General features: G+C 41.1%; 1 protein-coding gene across 4 annotated transcripts; it reads left to right on the forward strand.

Moving 5' to 3' along the window:
• The first annotated feature begins 4,697 nt into the window (after window positions 1-4,697).
• Window positions 4,698-15,174, forward strand: CLK4 (CDC like kinase 4). 4 transcript variants are annotated; one of them, XM_005483622.3, is made up of 14 exons: window positions 4,698-4,851; window positions 6,684-6,743; window positions 7,350-7,507; window positions 8,534-8,759; window positions 9,928-10,018; window positions 10,410-10,476; window positions 11,733-11,849; window positions 11,945-12,111; window positions 12,216-12,310; window positions 12,663-12,792; window positions 13,095-13,177; window positions 13,657-13,736; window positions 14,649-14,736; window positions 14,820-15,174. In XM_005483622.3, exons 2-14 carry the CDS (start codon window positions 6,690-6,692, stop codon window positions 14,955-14,957), a joined length of 1,494 nt encoding a protein of 497 aa, XP_005483679.1. In that variant the 5' UTR covers window positions 4,698-4,851; window positions 6,684-6,689; the 3' UTR covers window positions 14,958-15,174. The 4 variants fall into 4 exon arrangements, with proteins under 4 accessions (XP_005483679.1, XP_026647186.1, XP_026647185.1 ...); XM_026791384.2 differs by having other exon boundaries at window positions 4,701-4,844; XM_026791385.2 differs by lacking the exon at window positions 6,684-6,743.
• The last annotated feature ends 2,248 nt before the right edge of the window (window positions 15,175-17,422 follow it).

Genomic DNA, 17,422 nt, shown 5'->3' on the forward strand with positions numbered 1-17,422 from the left:
TGGTACAACTGATGTTTAAATGTATTCTTTTAATATTTGTTTTGCTGATGGTAATACAAATAATAAACTGAGAGGTGCTACTGAGATGAGGGCCCCATTTCAGTAACAATGTACAGCAAGAGACACTGTTGGTTCAAACAGCTTAAAATTCTTTTAAATAAAGAAGAAAGAGGCTCAGAGGTGAAACTTGTGTAGACAGAAGTGGTGGAGTTCCCTTGATGTAACATTTGGCACCTGCATCACAATGGTTCTGTGAGTAACTGCTGTTCAGCACAGCTGGTCCTGCCTGCTGTCACCAAGGGAGAATGGCTGGATGTGAGTGGTGGCACTGGCTCCAAAGCTGCAGAAGTGGATGTGCAACCTCCTTCCTCAGCAGTGCTCTTACAGTGCCAGAGCTCCTCCTGCCAAAAGGAACTGTTGAGTCATCTGGCTGAATTTCCTGTAAACTGTGGCTTATCCAGCCTTCCCCATGTGAAGCCCCCAATTCTCTATTAGGCTAAAACATTTCAATCCTCAGGAGGCCCAGCTGTGCCACAGAGAGTGAGAGAAGTGCAAGCTTCAACCACCCCTGGGAGCTTTTCAGTTAAAGGGAGTGATCAGCTCAGCTCAGCCCAAGGTAAGCCCAGCTGGTCCCTGTGTCACCAAAGTGAAACCCAGCCTGCCCAGTGAAACCCAGCCTGCTCAGTGAATCCCAGCCTGCCCAGTGCAGGGAACCCTCCCTGCCCAGTGAAACCCAGGCTGCTCAGTCAAACCCAGCATGCCCAATGCAGGGAACCCTCCCTGCTCAGTGAATCCCAGCCTGCCCACTGCAGGGAACCCTCCCTGCTTAAAGAATCCCAGCCTGCCCAGTGCAGGGAACCCTCCCTGCTCAGTGAATCCCAGCCTGCCCCGTGCACTGGGTGAGCCGCCAGAGCTCAGTGTCCCCATTGTCCTCAGCTCAGGACACGCTCAGGGCAGCACAGCCCGTTCCAGTCTGCCACTGGCCACAGCTCAGGTATTACCTGGCCACAACTTCTCCCCACCAGGGAATGAACACGAGTGCCCAGGCTTTCACACAGTTTCTGGGTCACTGCCTTTCAAAGAAAAATTCTAATAACTCCTAAAGAGGGAAAATGTGTCCCTAAGCCATAACCATACCTTGTTCCTTTTTTTACCTGGCTGAGTATATTTGCATTTTTTCTATTCTACTGAGTAATCTAAAAAAAAGAATCTATTTTAAAATTTTCCTTTATAAAAATAAACTCTCATGGAATGGAAATGCAACTGTCAGTGGGTTCTCACTTTGCCTTTCTGCTGATCCACACATCCAAGCTCCTATTATCTCTTTGAATTTACATATGCCACAACAATCTGTGACACTGGCTCCCTTGATCAGTAGTTACAGTGATTTGTGAAATGAATAATATATTTTTGCCTGATGTATCTTCGAAATTCTTGTGGTGGTTTTTCTATCCCCATTCAGTTCAGTCCCTTATAAAGAGACAGTATTGTCATAACTCTGTCCCTGAGCTCCCAAGCAAAGACACAGCTACTCCCACACAGTCGGGGGAACCTAAGAAAATCTCTGTCAGTGTAAAAAACAAACCATGGAACTGCAGAAATCCATAAACAACTAAAGACAGAGCACAAATACTAATCAGCCATTTTCTGACACCAGAGGAAGGAAAAACAAAACCAATACATCTCTAATTAAAAGAAAGCAAGCACAGCCCTGGAAGTACTGAAAGTCAGGAATTTTTGGCTCTGTCTCTGAGTTTTTCTGAGGCTTTGGGGAAGGCAGACAACTCTTGCTTTACATTTTGTATCCAAACAATGAGAAAACTCAATAAGATCTATATCTCCTGAAGAGCTGCTGTGAGGATGGATCACCTCCTGTGGCAAGACATTTGAAAGAGGAGCCTTACAAAATTGCATTTTGAAGCAAATGGTTTGAATGTATCTTTTCATACAGTCACAAATGTGTCCCAGCAGCACAGTAACACTGAATTGTAATGCACTCTGCTGTACAGAGCAATCTAAAACATAGTTGCATTTTGTGTTGCTCACTCCACAAGCTGTGCACACATTTGGCATTGCAAGTCTAATTAAAGAAGGATATCTCTCACGTAAACAAAAGTAAATACCATAAGGGCTGACAGCACAAGTGGCTGTAACTGCACTCAAATGAATTTCCTGAGTTTTGTAAAGACTGAATTTCTCTAGTTTGATTCTTCATTGTTCTTCACTTCATCCCTGACTTAAAAATGGCCATTTCTAGAGGGACTGTCACTTTGTGCTACCTAGCCTGGTCATAGGCAGCAAAGTTCTCCTGATTTTATCCTTCTGTGAGACACCACCTAAACTCCAGCTGACATTCCTCCAGCGCTGTGTCTCCACTGCCACCTCCTGAACAGGAAGGAAAATTAACTTCTTCCAATCCTGCTTTTCTTTTGAATGTCTGCAGAGGTGTTTTGAAAGTGCTTTGTTCAGCACACAGAGCAGGAGCTGAAACCGCTTTGCAATCTGTCTAGGGAGGCTACATTCTATAAATCCATTATAAAGCTTTTACTTCAGAGAGAAATTTCTTTGTGTATCTTTGATATGAAGGTAATTTAACATTTATACACTGCTTTTCTTCTTCAAAAAGCTCCAATTATTCACTTCTGACAGGTTTATTCCTCTTTCAACTGTCAGCTGAAAGCCTCTGACTGAAACCAGTAAATTTTTACAGCTCCCATTCATTCTGTTTTCACAATGCACAATAGTTATTTCTACCTTTTCTATTCCCAGCTGAAGGTCCTTATTCCTAACAAGAGAGAACCAAAATATCCTAGAACCAAAATTTTCCTGCTTCCAAAGGTAGTTAGTTCTGAGAGTCTCTTCTGCATTAATTTCCTTTTTCCCACTAAATGTGATTTCCCAAAATTGTCCCTGAACTACTATACTGTGTTAGAGGCCCTGTCATTCATTTATAAGGGGAGAGGAGATTAGCAAAGTAAAACCCAGTAAAAACTTAGAAGAGGCAGCAAGGCAAGAAAGGCAGATCCTGTCACATCCCATTTTCTCTGCCTGCCAAGAATACCAGCCACAGGCTTGTCATCAGCCTTCCAGCAAGAAACTTTCCATAAAATCCAGATGATCTTCCTAGACACACCTCTTGGATTAAGAAATTAGAGAAAAATTGTAATTATGTGGTACAGTTGGTTAATATCAGGTACATGGATAGTTTCTGCCTCTTCACAGGTGGATGTTCACTCTCTGCAAATTTAATTTCATGTTTCTATCTCTTTTCTGCTGCTTGCAGTCTGAGAGAATTCCTCAGTATCAGTGGATGTTGGGAAAACTCTTAATGCTTGGCAGATATTACTAGTTTTTTATAAATAGAAACCAATCATTTAGGTGCTAAATGAGAAACAGTGAAGCAATGGCACCAAAGCCATACTTAGCAATAACAAATTTGGTATACAACATGAATTATGAGGTTAAAAGATTTTTTAAAATACAGAGGACAACAAACAGGTGTCAATGCTCTGTATCTTAGTTTCTTTTCTTAAAAAAAGAGAAAGAAACAAGAAAAAAACCCAAGAAGAGGAACAGGATTTCCACTCTAGTGCAAACCAGGTTTAAATGGTCATCTTACTCTTATTGGCAAATGAATTTAAATGACAATTTTAAAACCCCAAATGCTCTTATTGTAGAACTATATTGTAGAACAAATAACTAATGTTATTTGGGACTAACATTAATAGCACAATGGCACTCATTAAATTATAAGTACATTATACCATAGCTATTCTGGATTTTGCTTCAGCTGCAAAACCTTGCTGTATGACAGGTAACACTTGCTAAAATTATTCTGGGGAAGTGCCTATAAGTCCAGGAATTTTTCAATTTACCCATTAACCTTCAGAGACTGCTATTTTCCCCAGACTGCTATATTCCTCCAAGTAGGGAAAGAAAAAAAAAAATCCAAAGCAATGATAAGTAGAATTTTCAGTTCACCTAAAAATTACTATTTCCCCACATTATGAGCTCCTAAATCTGAAGCTTGCGTTTCAATTCTACTTTTCCCTGTTTTGGGGTGTGCTTTTCTTTACTTTGCAACAATCTCTTTGGGTTTATTGAGTTCTGCAGGATGAGGGCAGGAGGGGTTGGTGATGCCGAGTTTCCCGGAGCAGTCCAGCGCTAACCCCGCGCTCCCTCAGGCCCAGACGCGGGGTTGGCCCTGCCCGGCCGTGACTCCGCCGGGTCCGCCATCCCACATCCCACCCTGAGTCACGGCCGAGGGGGCACTGCCGGCCTGCAGGCTCCAGCACATAAAATATTTTATTGCGTTTTTACCGCTTTTACACACAAACGCTTCGCACAGAGGACTGTGAACCTGAAGCCAGGCCTAACTGCGGGATCACCAAACTGCTTAAACGCTGCGTTTGGCGAGTTCATTAGAAGGAATTAATTGGCGGTTGTGGCTAATTGGTGATTTCTGCACTACTACACGCGTTTGATGAGGAGAGATCTGGAGTTGCCTCTGAACTCGCCCTCCATGCTTGAACTCCTCCATGAGGATGGCTTACAAAGATTTGGGCAAAGATACCCAGCGTGTGGGATGGGGTGGCACAGTGAACACCCGGCTCCCCTCAGAGCTGCCGACATGGTGGCGGCACCGCCTCAAGGGCGGGGAGCGAGGGTGGAGCCGCTCCTGGGTCTCCCGCCCTGCCGGCCCTTACGCTGTGCGTCTGACGTCAGAGCGCACAGACGCCGCGAGAACGAGGGAGAAGGAGGAAGCTGCCTCTCCGCGCTCGCAGCCGCCATTTTGTCTCTGCGCGCAGGGCGGACACGGAGCTCGCTCGTAATCTGTTCCAGTTGTAAGTGGTGAGGGCCGCCCTTCTTCGTTCTCTTTTCACCTTCGCGTTTTTCCTCTGTCCTTTCTGTTTCCAGGGGGGGCGAAGCAGCGGTGAAAACGGAGGGGAGGTGGGGTGGGAGAGCTGCTTGCGTTGTCTCCGCGGCGCGGGGGGCATCAGGCGCTGCTTCAGGAGGGTTGAGGGGGGAGGAGGATTCTCGGCACAGCAGCTCTGCCGGGGTCCGTGCGGACGGCTGGGGCGGGCGGAGCTGGGCTCTCCCGGCCCGGCCGTGCCTGGCGCCCGCCCAGGTGGCGGCGGGGCCCGGCCCTTCCTCCCCCGCCGGCCCCGGAGACCTTGCAGGGGAAGGCGGCCTGGAAACGGGCTCGGTGCCTTGGCTCGGGGTGGCGGGTGTCCCCTCCAGGATCTGCACTATCGGACTTTGGCCATCCCGAAGGAGTTAAGTCTTTGACCTCCTCCGCCTGCCAAGATTTTGAGGAGAGGCATTTGGAAAGTGCTGTGTAGGCAGCTTACCTTACGGCGGGGCTTTCGTGGCCCTCGTGTGCATGGGTCTGTTCTGGAGGGGAATGGCTCCTGCCTGAGCAGCCGTATGGCAAAATGTGGGAGTGAAAACTGCCTGCGATATGGATTAGTTCCACATGCTACAGGAATGCATATGTTCGTGGCAGCTGTCAGTATTACATAAGTGAAGTTCTTCGGCGCATAAAATCAGATAGAGCACCGTAGTTAAAGAATTTTAAGGTGGCTTCTAGCGTAAGATGGACTCAGACCGATTTTGGCAATTTCCTCCTCATTTAAGTTTACTTGGCTCCTTTAGGGACAAAATTTGTAATTTTGGTCTTAATTTCACTAAAGCTATGTGCATTTGATTGTAGTTAAGCAGCAGTTAGTCTTCAGGTATTTTCTCCAGCTTCCTGTGTCAAATATCCATCCCTGCCCCCAAGCCCTGCTCTGCAGGACGATTTAATGGCGATTTTATTTAGATAGTTGTTAATTAACAGAGGTGTAGTTCAGCCTGCCTTCCTCCAAGAAGGGAAAGAAAAAAATCCCAAATAAGTAGAATTTTCAGTTCACCAGTAACTGAGTATATGTGTTCAGAGCTCTGCACCTCAAGAGTAACTGCAACCTTAGTGTGCTTCAGAACCTGAGTTATGTAAGATGAAAATACAGGAGAATAGCTTTGGAGCTGTGTAAGAAGAGAGGAAATTAAAGCACGTGAATGAAACACCAAGTCGGTTTAAATTTTTCAGGTGGTTTTGTTAGTCATTTGCTATATTAGTATTTTTTGGGTTTTTTTGGAAACTCACAAGTGAGTAAGATTTTTGTGAATCATGCCTCACCCAAAATATGTACAAGGCACATATTTTGTACAGTTTGTTAATATGGTTTTGATTTTAAAAACATTGTTGCAGATCGCTGTCGTTTTATGAGGTTTTTTTTAATTACCACTGATCTTCTGAAAGTATCAAAAAAGCCTTTTTTTTCAGAATAGCCCTGATATTTGCATGTTCTGGGAGTTTCCTGCTTAATGCCTTCTCTTTGTATAGAGGCATTGTTCTCTGTAAATTTACACGGATTTGCACAATTTACACATGATTTACAGTCATGATTTTTCTACTCCATTGCTGTCATTGTCTCTAAACCACTGTTCTCACTGTCACTGCTTACTGCAGAAACTTTTTATTATCTTACATTAATTCATTCTTTGGACTATACTGGAATAGATATAGAAGGTTATTCTTACTTTCAAAAAACTCCTGCTGCAGATGAATAAAAAAAACAGTTGGTTTTGTTACATTCTGTAATTCTACAGCCGTGTTTTACTTTGCCTTTTTTTTTTTCCAGTTGTGCATGTACCTGTTTGAACAAAGAATTCCTGCACCTAACATCCAGCAAGAGAAGCTGGTGGGTTTTGTCTTTGGCACATCAGCTGAACTGTAGCACACCCGCAGTCCTGCATGCTAATAGGGTGCAAAAGTTGTGACTTGTGCTCCAAAATTGTGTTAATCCATCACAGTTCACAGTGGTGGATGCTAAAAGTGACTGTGTCCTGGTGTTCTGTAAATAGCTTAGTGAGAGAAGTTTTTAGACTGATTGTGCATTCTTAATTTTCTGTAGTAACTTTACAATTCAGTAGGAAGACCTAAATCCAGGTTTTCTTGTTAGAGGATGTTTGGCAAGGAAGGCTTCTTCCAACAGGAGGCTCTTTAAGGATACTATTGTGCTTAGTCACTTGAGAGTTGATTTCAAACAGGCTTTAATGACATGTTTGAAGCTATTAAATGAGGATGAGTTGGCCTATTTAGTCTTGATTTGTGTTTCATAACAGCGTTAGTGTTGGGATGAGGGAGCTGGGTCTGCTCGCCAAACCCAAATAATGGGGGGAGGGAGCTGAGGACAAATGGCCCTTTTTAGTTCTGTCATGCTTGATCAAACCACCATTGTTAACTTGTACCTACATGGGTGTTCATTGATTTTTTAAACAATTATTATTATTATTGTATTTTGCAGTGGGAGATGAGGCATTCAAAGCAGTCCCATTGTCCTGAGTGGGACGACAGGAGGAGCTGGGATCAGAGGAAGCACAGCAGCAGCCGCAAGCGCAGGAAGAGGTCCCACAGCAGTGGCCAGGAGAGCAAGCACTATAAACCCAGTCGGGTTTCAGAAAGGTATAACACTCTGAACTGAGTAGTGCAAATGTTTCTTACCATGTCTAAATAAATGTGGTTTCAGGGTAGGAGTTTCTGAATGCCCAGAGTTGTCAGTTCCTTTTGGTGTGGCTCACTTAAGACAAGCCTGATAGGTAGTTGTTAACACAGCACCTGAACCATTAAATAGAAATTGTTGGATAAAAGCAAGTAAATGTTACTAGTTTGTCTCAGATGTGTCAGTTAAATATTGGTATTGAATACAATCAGTATTAAATTTCAAGTGAAAAGGATGTCTTTTAATTTAATGTGAACAAAAGGAGGAGAAGGTTTGTTTAATCATTTAATACAGTGGTAAGTATGAATCTCTCTTACTAATTTGCAAGTGATTTGTGTTTTCTCCCACACTGCTTTCACTGGAAAGATGTATTTTCTGTTTTGTCTTGGTTTTTTTTTCCCTTGAAAAGATCCAATGGAATTCTTTTAAAAGCTCATACCCATGCTTATTAAAATGCTGGAAGGAGTAGGTGTACAGCAGTCAGGGAACTCTGTGCCTCAGCAGCTTTCTTAATGGTCTGTTTTCTGTGCAAAAGATCCTTGTTCCAGATCCTCTGAGGTTTTAATGTTGGTTGCAGAGCACTTAGAACAGTGCTGCTTCTCTCAGTCTCCAGGTTTTATTTAAACCTGGAGCTTTGAAAGCATAGAAGGGATGATTTCTGTATTGAAGGTGGTTTGTCATGTGACTTAAGGTTGTAATGAATATATTTTAGGAAGTGTTTCTCCTTTTTAAGTCTGAGTTTCTTCCTATGCAAACTGTGGTCAGATCATACATTGTTCGTGTGGATGGCTGCCGTGTATTTGAGACTGACAATGTTGTTAAATTCCGAATAAAGTAACATCAAAAGCTCCACTATTGTTGGGGAGGGAGTCAGTTAAAAAAGATTTATGCTGTAAAGACAGATACTGTGTAACTCAGCTCAGGTCACTTATCTTGTTGGAACCTCAAGTTTTTGAAGTGGAGAACATTCACTTAAAATATATTTTCAGTCATTATTTGGACGATAGAGCCATAAATGAAAGAGACCATCATGACCGGAGATATGTTGAGGAATACAGAAATGACTTCTGTGAAGTGTATGACCACAGGCATTATCACAGAGACTATGAAAAGAGTCACCATCATCACTATAGCAAATCCTCTGGTCGGAGCAGGAAAAGTAGTCATAAAAGGAAGCATAAGAGACATCATTGCTCCAGTCACCAATCGCATTCGGTATGAGTAATTTTTAACTTTATTATTCATGAATTAGTGGTAATAGACTTCTTAAATGAGTGCTAGATCTGCAATTCCTGATCCACGGTACTTTTAAGAAATACATTGTTAAAAAAGGATTTGTATTTATTTGAGTCTGTTTGTGGAGCATGTGAATATGTTGTTAGTTGAGATTCTTGGATCGTTGTTGGGAGGGGGGTGGGACCATCAGTACTAGCTGTACACTGGGAATGTAGGTGGTTGGTAGTCACAATCACTGGGGTTGATCTGAAAAATGTTACCTTGAAATTGAAGAAAGGCAGCTGTCCTCTTTTAAAGTACAGTTGTCACTTAGCTTTGCAGCATAGTGAACTCTGTTTTTTCAGGTAGATTCTGAGATGCTATCCACCCTATTGCTAAAAATAATTGAGATGACATGCCTTTTTAACATGAATTGAAAGTATGAATGTGCATGTCTGGTAAATGGATGTGAACAATTTTACACCTAATTCCAGAAAGCTTTGATAGGCCCTGTGCCCAGCTAATGGCATCTAATGTCTTAGGGGACATAAGGTGCTGCTTGCCTTCTTTGAAGGTGCTCTCAGAATTTCTCATGATTGCCATGATGCCCACTGATGCATCTGCAGTTCCAGGTGTTTTATACCAGTTTTCTGCAGTAGAACTGCAAGCTGTATTAGATTATATACTGCAAATTAAGGACTTCAGAGTAATTTTTCTCCCCTCTCTAAACATGGGGGAAGTAAAATTGTTTACATGAGTGGATGTTTTAGGAATAGAAACATTTCACCTGACTGAATGCTTAGGTATGTACATAAATACTGGTTTCTGCTATTTGCTAGCAAAGAATTAGAAATAGCAGTGTTGCAGTCTTAATCTGTCTTCAATTAAGCCACTGTTTGAGAGACAAAATTGTGTTGTTTTTTTTTCTGTTGCTTGTATCACTTTAAGTATTTATCTGAAAATCTGTTCCTTGCCATGTTTTTCTTCTGTAACATAAACTGTGCCCTGTGAATTTCTGGGGACTGAATTTGAAATTGCTCCTGCCAACTGTTCGTGGCCTGGTGTGTAACTGAATGCCTGAATATCTCCCCGCTGAATGAATTGCGTATTCTGCCCTGAATTCACTCTGATATATTGATTGGCTGGACGATCTTGGTGCCGTTCCCAGAAGAGTCACCGAAGGAAAAGATCCAGGAGTGTAGAGGATGATGAGGAGGGTCACCTGATCTGTGAAAGTGGAGACGTTCTAAGAGCAAGATGTATAGAACATTTTTCAACACTTTTAAAAAACTTTTCAGAAAAAAATCTGTTTAGAATAGTATGTCAGAGGAGGGGGGCTAAAGAAATCTCATTGCTCTTTTTGTTCTGTTTTTTTTTGTGCTTTTTTGTTTTTTTGCATATCTTCTTTTCTGTAGAATTTAAATACTGTGTTCAAAAAGTTCCAATTAGTAAATGAACTTGAGATTAGAACAAGAGATAGTTTTCTTTGGCTAACTGTTTTTCATGACTCCTGTCCAATAAAATAATGCATTCCGATGCTGAAATTTAAAGTAATTATGCTTTTGTAATGGCACATTTTAAAATCTACATTAATATGTTCATTCTCCTTTAAGTAGTTGTATAATTCTAACTTATGTTTGTTCTTTTTAGATGAAATTGTTGCGACTTTAGGAGAAGGAGCTTTTGGAAAAGTAGTGGAGTGCATAGATCATGATATGTAAGTGTTGGGTTATCTTTATCAGTGGATCTCATGATAAAAGATGCTTAGATCAGAAATTAAAGCTGGAGGATGTTTTATTTAAGAGAATGTTGCAGCCCAAATGCCTTTTTTAATGATTGAGAACCTCTTCTTTTGTTTCATTTTTCTGTTTCAATTAAGTACTGCTGCTGTAACTGGAGAATGTGAGAGCAGCTGAGGAGTGCAGAACTAGTTTGGGAGACTTATAAAGGTGGTTCAGTGACATGCTGAGAAAGTAGTTCTGGCTCTTAGTGAAAGCAGTTTCTGGAAAGCAGTCACTTGGAATTGCTTGAGCTCTAAATTGCTATCCTCAGTTTTCATAATCAAAATTGTCCTTTAAAGTTTTTTTGACTCAACAGTAACCTAGTATGGAGTACTTTTTTAATTAAATTATTGCTTCCATGTAAGGGGCATGTCTGGTGAATGAGAACAAACTTATTAAACTTGAATGTTATTTCCATTAATTCTGTATGTTCTAGCAGTTGTTAGAATTCAGATTATTTTAAATGTATGTTTTATATCAGTTTTATGACATAGTTTTAATTTAATTTAACTTTTTTCTCAACCTTTGGTTTGTTCGTTCTGTCATTTCATAAGTGAAGTTTGTTCTGGAGTTTGAGGTCATGTTGTGAGGGCAGAGAGTGTTCTGAAGTTAGAATTGAAAGAGCTCTGCAGAGACAAAAGTTGTCCAAGAGTGGATGGGACAGAAGGAGCTGTGTCTGTGTTCCATTCAAGTAACAGGCATTCAGTGCAGGGCAGTTTTCACTGCTATAAACTGCTCATAATCCAAACTTCAGAAATTACTCAATTCCCCTGATTCCATAAGAACACTGTTAAAGAGCCAGCACAAGTTGAGCAAGTTGCAGGAAAAAAAAACCATCAAATTTTTGTAGTATTTTTGTTCAAATGAAAACTTTGTTAATTTTTTAATCATTCTGCTGGCAGATTCCTAATGTTTATTCTTCAGATGAGATGATAACATTGAGTAGTCATTAATAAAACATGTACTATAAGTATTTGAGAAAGGAAATATCAGGATTACTTTTTTTTTTTTTTTTAATAAAACCTGTTCTGGTTGAGTGCAGCATGCTTAAATCAAATTCCCCTAATCCAGCTCATAATTCTCCATGACCTTTAATCTTCCTGTGTTCCTTTTATTAAAATCAAGCTGCTTTGGGGTTGTGGGTATTTAACAATAATTGATTCAGCTTGCTGTGCTTTACTTTCTTTCCAAGGAGAGGAATGCATGTAGCAGTTAAAATAGTGAAAAATGTTGGTCGGTACCGGGAGGCAGCCCGTTCAGAAATACAGGTGTTGGAACACTTGAACAACATGGATCCAAGCAGCAATTTGTAAGTATGAAATTTGAGTAGTCAGCATACCAAGGGTTTGAGGAAGGTGATTTATTTAATAGATTTTCATTTGTTTTCTTTTTTTCTCTTTTAAGCCGCTGTGTCCAGATGCTGGAGTGGTTTGATCACCATGGCCATGTTTGTATTGTTTTTGAGCTACTGGGGCTCAGTACTTATGACTTCATTAAGGAAAACAGCTTTCTGCCATTTCATATTAATGACATCAGAAACATGGCCTATCAGATTTGCCAGTCTATAAACTGTAAGTAAATTTCAATACTCCTTTCAAATATATGGGTGTCTTTTGGTTTCTCCTTGAATTTAATGTGTAAATTATGGAATACTGTTCTCTTTTTTTTCTTGTAGTTCTACACCATAATAAACTAACTCACACAGATTTAAAGCCTGAAAATATCTTGTTTGTGGAGTCTGATTACATAGTGAAGTACAATGCCAAAATGGTAAGTTTGTTCTTTGTTTCACCCAATTTGAGTTGCACTACTTCTGTCTTCATTGAGACTTCTCTTAAAAAAGAAATAACAAGTAACTGAAGTTAACTTAAGGTTAACAAAAGAGGAAAGGAATTTTTGTTACTGTGAATGGTCTTTGCTCAGCTGTTTTGGGTGTTGAGATTAAATCACTTTGTTACCCACTCTTCTTTCTTGAAGCATTGAGCTGCACAGGAATTAAAGTATTTGGAGGAAGTGTTTTGTTACACATTCTATGCTGGCTGATACTTTGAAGATAATGTGATAATGCCTTTTGCCTAAGCATGCTTTTAAAAAGTATTAACAGCACTTTGGTTTCTTGCAGAAACGAGATGAGCGCACTTTAAAAAACACCGACATCAAAGTTGTTGATTTTGGAAGTGCAACTTTTGATGATGAGCATCACAGCACATTGGTGTCTACAAGACATTACAGAGCACCTGAGGTTATTTTAGGTCAGTAAAAACTCTTGAACCTTCTGAAAGTTCATTGCAGTTCATTCAGATGTCTTTACTTCATAAACCAAAGTAGTTGTCCATGGTTCTGGTAATCAGTCGCCTCTCAGGTGGTGGGGGTAAAATTACTGAGACTAAACAGTAAAAAAAATAGTCTAAAACCAGAAACAAGCAGCAGGGTTTGAGGAGAGCATGGGGAGTGAGTTGGACATCAGTAAATGTGTGGAAATGGACATGTAATTTGTGGGTTACGTATTTTGAGAATATACTAAAAAGTAAAACAAACTTTGCCTTTTTTGCAGCACTGGGATGGTCTCAGCCGTGTGATGTGTGGAGTATTGGTTGTATTCTGATTGAGTATTACCTGGGATTTACAGTGTTTCAGGTGTGTATGTAAGCTTAAATAGAATGTGTTTGTTACAGTCTACTGATTTTAATCTTTTAATGACATGCACTTAACTGTGTAAAAGGCAGAACCCCGTGGGCTTTTAAGGATTATATAGGTGAGATTGGAAAACCAGCATCCATACAGGAAAATGTTACACGTTGGATATCTCCTTCAGAGTATCTAAGATGATCTTTCCTGGCATTTTGAGTGAAGAAGACTGTCATGTTAGTGCTGGAATTAAGAGTAAAGAAAACACTTGTACAATACTTGGGTTATGAACCTTTGTTCAAGGGTCATCCTCACTGTGGAAAGTGTTATATAATCTACATTGCATAATCTGTTTTTAATAATTGAAAGTGGCAAAGTTTAAAGTTTTTGTGACAGTGCTCTGACAAAAACTCGTTTGCAGTTTGTTGTTACTAAGTGGCTCAGAGGAGAAAAATGTGCTAAGTGCTTTCATTGCTTTTTCCACACAGACTCATGATAGTAAAGAACACCTGGCAATGATGGAAAGAATACTGGGGCCTCTGCCCACTCACATGATCAAGAAATCCAGGTATGTTCATTGTACAAGTGCTAAGTTGCCTGATATTTTTTCTTGCAAGAGAAATTGCGAAGTTGCCATTGTAAGCTGTGAGTTCTTGCAGATCAACAGAGATTCATAGGCAACCTTAATTATTTGACAGTAGTCCTTTTTTCTCATTTTGGTATGAATTGTCACTTGGGTAGGGATGTTTCTAACTCTTTAAAGCTAAGTTTGGTATGGTCACCACAACAGTATTAGACATAAATTTTTTCTTTAAACTCTCAGAATGAAGAACATGTTTTCATCTCAATAATTATTGCGAGGAAGAAGAGGGTCCTTGCTTGCTCATACAGCTGTCATTTTCTTTTACTGCCCCTCCACATCCCTCAGACATGTGCTTCAGTGACCTTTCTCTCTTCCTCAAAGATAACTCATTGCAGCGGGAGTTTCTCACTCCCAGGGCAAGGAGAAGGAGCCAGCACAGGGTGCTCCCCTGACCCCTCTATGTCCAAAGTTTAGAGGTCCTGGGAGTTGATGGTCTGTTTTCTTTCTTACATAAGCTGTCCTCTTGCTATCTCATGTAGATAATTCTGTAACTCATGTTAGAGTAGAATTCCAATAACTCTGGGTTGGACAATATATATGTTTGTTATGGTTGTCCAGTTGATGATAGTGCATTTTGAAAACCAGGAAATAGCTTGGAAGGCAGCAATTGCAATAGATTCAAGTAATTAAAAAAATAGCTACTGTGTTCTAATTATTGTGGCAACAGTAATAAAAACCCAGCAGATCTCTGTGAATAAATGCACACTAAAAAAAATGTAGCTCCCAGATGCAGAGATACATGCTGGAGCACTTAATGGTGTTTTAAAGCTTCTTGGAAAAGTATCTGCCTGCTGTGTGCAGTGACACCAACTTGCTGTTACTCCCCTTGTGCTGCAGGAAACATTATTTCCACCATGACCAGTTGGACTGGGATGAGCACAGCTCTGCGGGCCGCTATGTCAGGAGACGCTGTAAGCCTCTGAAGGTAGGAGCAGCATTTTTATTGCTCTGCTAGACTGCACTTGGGAAAGCTCTCTCTAAAATACCTCCTGCTTTTTTTCTTTTCAGGAATTCATGCATTGCCAAGACACAGATCATCAAAGTCTGTTTGACCTTGTTCGCAGAATGCTGGAATATGACCCAGCCAAAAGAATTACTCTTGATGAAGCCTTGCAGCATCCTTTTTTTGATCCATTAAATAAATAAATTCAAACATCTTCTATGCTTCTTCAAGGAGATTTCCTAGACTGTGTCAGTCAGTCAGCAGAGGTTGCATGAAACTTTTGTAAGCTTTAAATTATTTTGTACAGTTAAGTCTGTAAATAATTACATATGTTTTGTATAACTGTTATGTTTACCTTGTTGAGCAGTTGTAGTCTTATGAGTATCAAAGTGAAAAATAAAAGTAATTTTCATTTTTGAAGGCCTGCACCTCTCCTTTTGCAGATGATGCTAGTGCACCCTCTGTCTGTAGGTGAGGAGTCTGAGCTAGCTGAAAGAGTTCTGGAAACATTCCCTAAAACTTCCTTTTGTTAGTCTTGAAGGAAAGATCCACCTAGTTATTCTGTATGTAACAGTTCCATGGCATGTTGAAACACGCTCGGAAACAGTGTATATCCTAAGTAGGTGGCTTTTGTGGGTCACCTTTTTCCCAGATTTTCTGTTACATGGTGTGCCAGCTAATTAACTCTTGGAAATTTGGTCTGATGCCTTCAGTTTCAAGTATTCATAGCTAATCCTTTTAGTTAAAATCTGTAAAGTAACATTTCCTATTTTCAGTATTGTTACTAGTCATTAAAGATGAACATTTTCATAAGTTTTTAGACTGTCCTGCTGCAGAGAAATACAGTGTGCCACAGAATTGTGGCATATTTAAGCTCTTGCAGTAGTGAGATCATTCTGAAGTCTTCAATGTGTATTCCTGTGGAGCTTTATTTGTAGTTTCTGATAAATGAAGTGACCGTGGAAACTGAGAAGTGCTGGCATTGAGACTGTACAGGATGGAGGTGGCCGGGTTTTCAATTGTGGTTCCTGAACTCTGGCACTGAATTGAGAAGAAAATGGTGCAACTTTCCAAGACCCATTAAATGTGCTTTGGTACTTTTGGGGTTTCCACATCTCTAAGTTGATGAGTTTTACTCCAGCTCCCTTAATCCATTTGACACTCTATGGGTGGCTTGCTGAGTAGTGGGAAGGGAGCCTTCCATGGAGAAGTTCATTCTGACTGTAATAAGCAAGTTTTGGCTATTTATTTTAATCTTGACTTTACTGCACAAGCCTTTCTTCAAAGGAAGGAAGCTAAATTGTTTTGGCTCCCCAGGAGCCCGACTGCAGGTTTTGTGCTTGCTGAGTTAGCCCTAATACACAGTAAGGTTTTCAACTGATGTCGAGGAGGCTTCATTTGCAAGAGGCTCCAGACGTGCATATCTGAGCTGGGAGTAGAATAGGGCTAGGCCAGGCTTTGAAAGCTTATCTTCTGTTACTAGTGCCACCTCCTGGGCTTGATTACAGCTCATCACAGCCACCTCCTTTCCTTGGATGTTGGTGTTGATGACATTGTTTCTGCTTGGCATGGCAGAAAATGTAACAGTCTGTGCCATTCAGGTCAACTCAATAGGGCTGAGCAGAACGAGAGTAAATTCCTTTTCTTCTTCCCACAGTACTTTCCATCCCACAGCCACAGAGGCAAAGCAAGGACTTGGCTGAGTGTATCAGCTGAGCAATGCAAATCAAAGGCAGATGGGGGAGAAAAGTTTATATGCTGCTATAACAATAAAACTGTAACTATAAAACAGACCTATGGAAATTAGGGAAAGATGGTGTGCTCTTGCTTACAGAGTGCTTCTAGCTGTTGATGTAGGTACTGAAATTTGTTGTGCTTGGGTAAAGGAGATGCAGCTTAGCCCTATTGTAAACTCATCTTTAAATTGACTTCTTCCAGTAAATTTAAAAGCACTATCAGGGTTAATGTGACACCTGCAGCAAGGTGCCAAGGGCTTTTGCAGAGCTTGCAGCATGTACACAAGTGTTGGTTTGCAGGCACACACACGAGCCCAAGGCCCCTGGGCTCCCCAGGGAAGCTCTGTGGGGCTCTGGGCAGCACCCCAGGGCAGGGTCTGGTGCTGCAGGGCTGCCCTCGGTGCCTCTGTCTGCAGTAGGGGATGGATTTTTATGTGCACACACCACCACACCCGTTTGTCATCTTCATATTTGAAGTTAGCAATATTTGCCTGTTTGGATCAAGCTACAGCTGTTAAATAAATAGAAGAGCATTCCTATCTATTTCTGCACTTCAGATTTTCAGCCATTGTACCTTCAAAATATGATCTGTGACTGGGTCAGCCAGGCAGACCAGATTAACAGTGTGCATTTCCATAGTGCAGCAGCCACACTTTTTACTAAACAAAGAGCACAAGAAATAATAAAATTTTAAGTGGACAGCCCAGGCTTCATCACTGAAGTGCAGAGTGTGGGATCTAGGGCCCCAGAAGCTGAGGGAAGAGTTGAGCTCAGGGCTAAACTGCAGGGAAAGGAGTGGATTCCTGGGGCAGGAACTCATCTGCTGCAGGAGTGATCAGCCCTGCCTGTTCCTTCAGTGGGTATCAGGGCTGCCTGGAGGGCTTGGCTCACACAGGACAAGATGCTTTGCACCCGAGCATCTCCCCAAAATG

This window comes from Zonotrichia albicollis, chromosome 15 (genome assembly GCF_047830755.1).
Source record: "Zonotrichia albicollis isolate bZonAlb1 chromosome 15, bZonAlb1.hap1, whole genome shotgun sequence".
Lineage (NCBI taxonomy): Eukaryota > Metazoa > Chordata > Aves > Passeriformes > Passerellidae > Zonotrichia > Zonotrichia albicollis.

Bases quoted from the DNA above. Each gene is read 5' to 3' on its own strand.
- CLK4 (XM_005483622.3), top strand. From the start codon at position 6,690: ATGTACCTGTTTGAACAAAGAATTCCTGCACCTAACATCCAGCAAGAG. The intron at 12,112-12,215 runs GTAAGTAAATTT...TTTTTCTTGTAG, and splicing joins GATTTGCCAGTCTATAAACT to TTCTACACCATAATAAACTA. The intron at 14,737-14,819 runs GTAGGAGCAGCA...TTTTCTTTTCAG, and splicing joins GACGCTGTAAGCCTCTGAAG to GAATTCATGCATTGCCAAGA.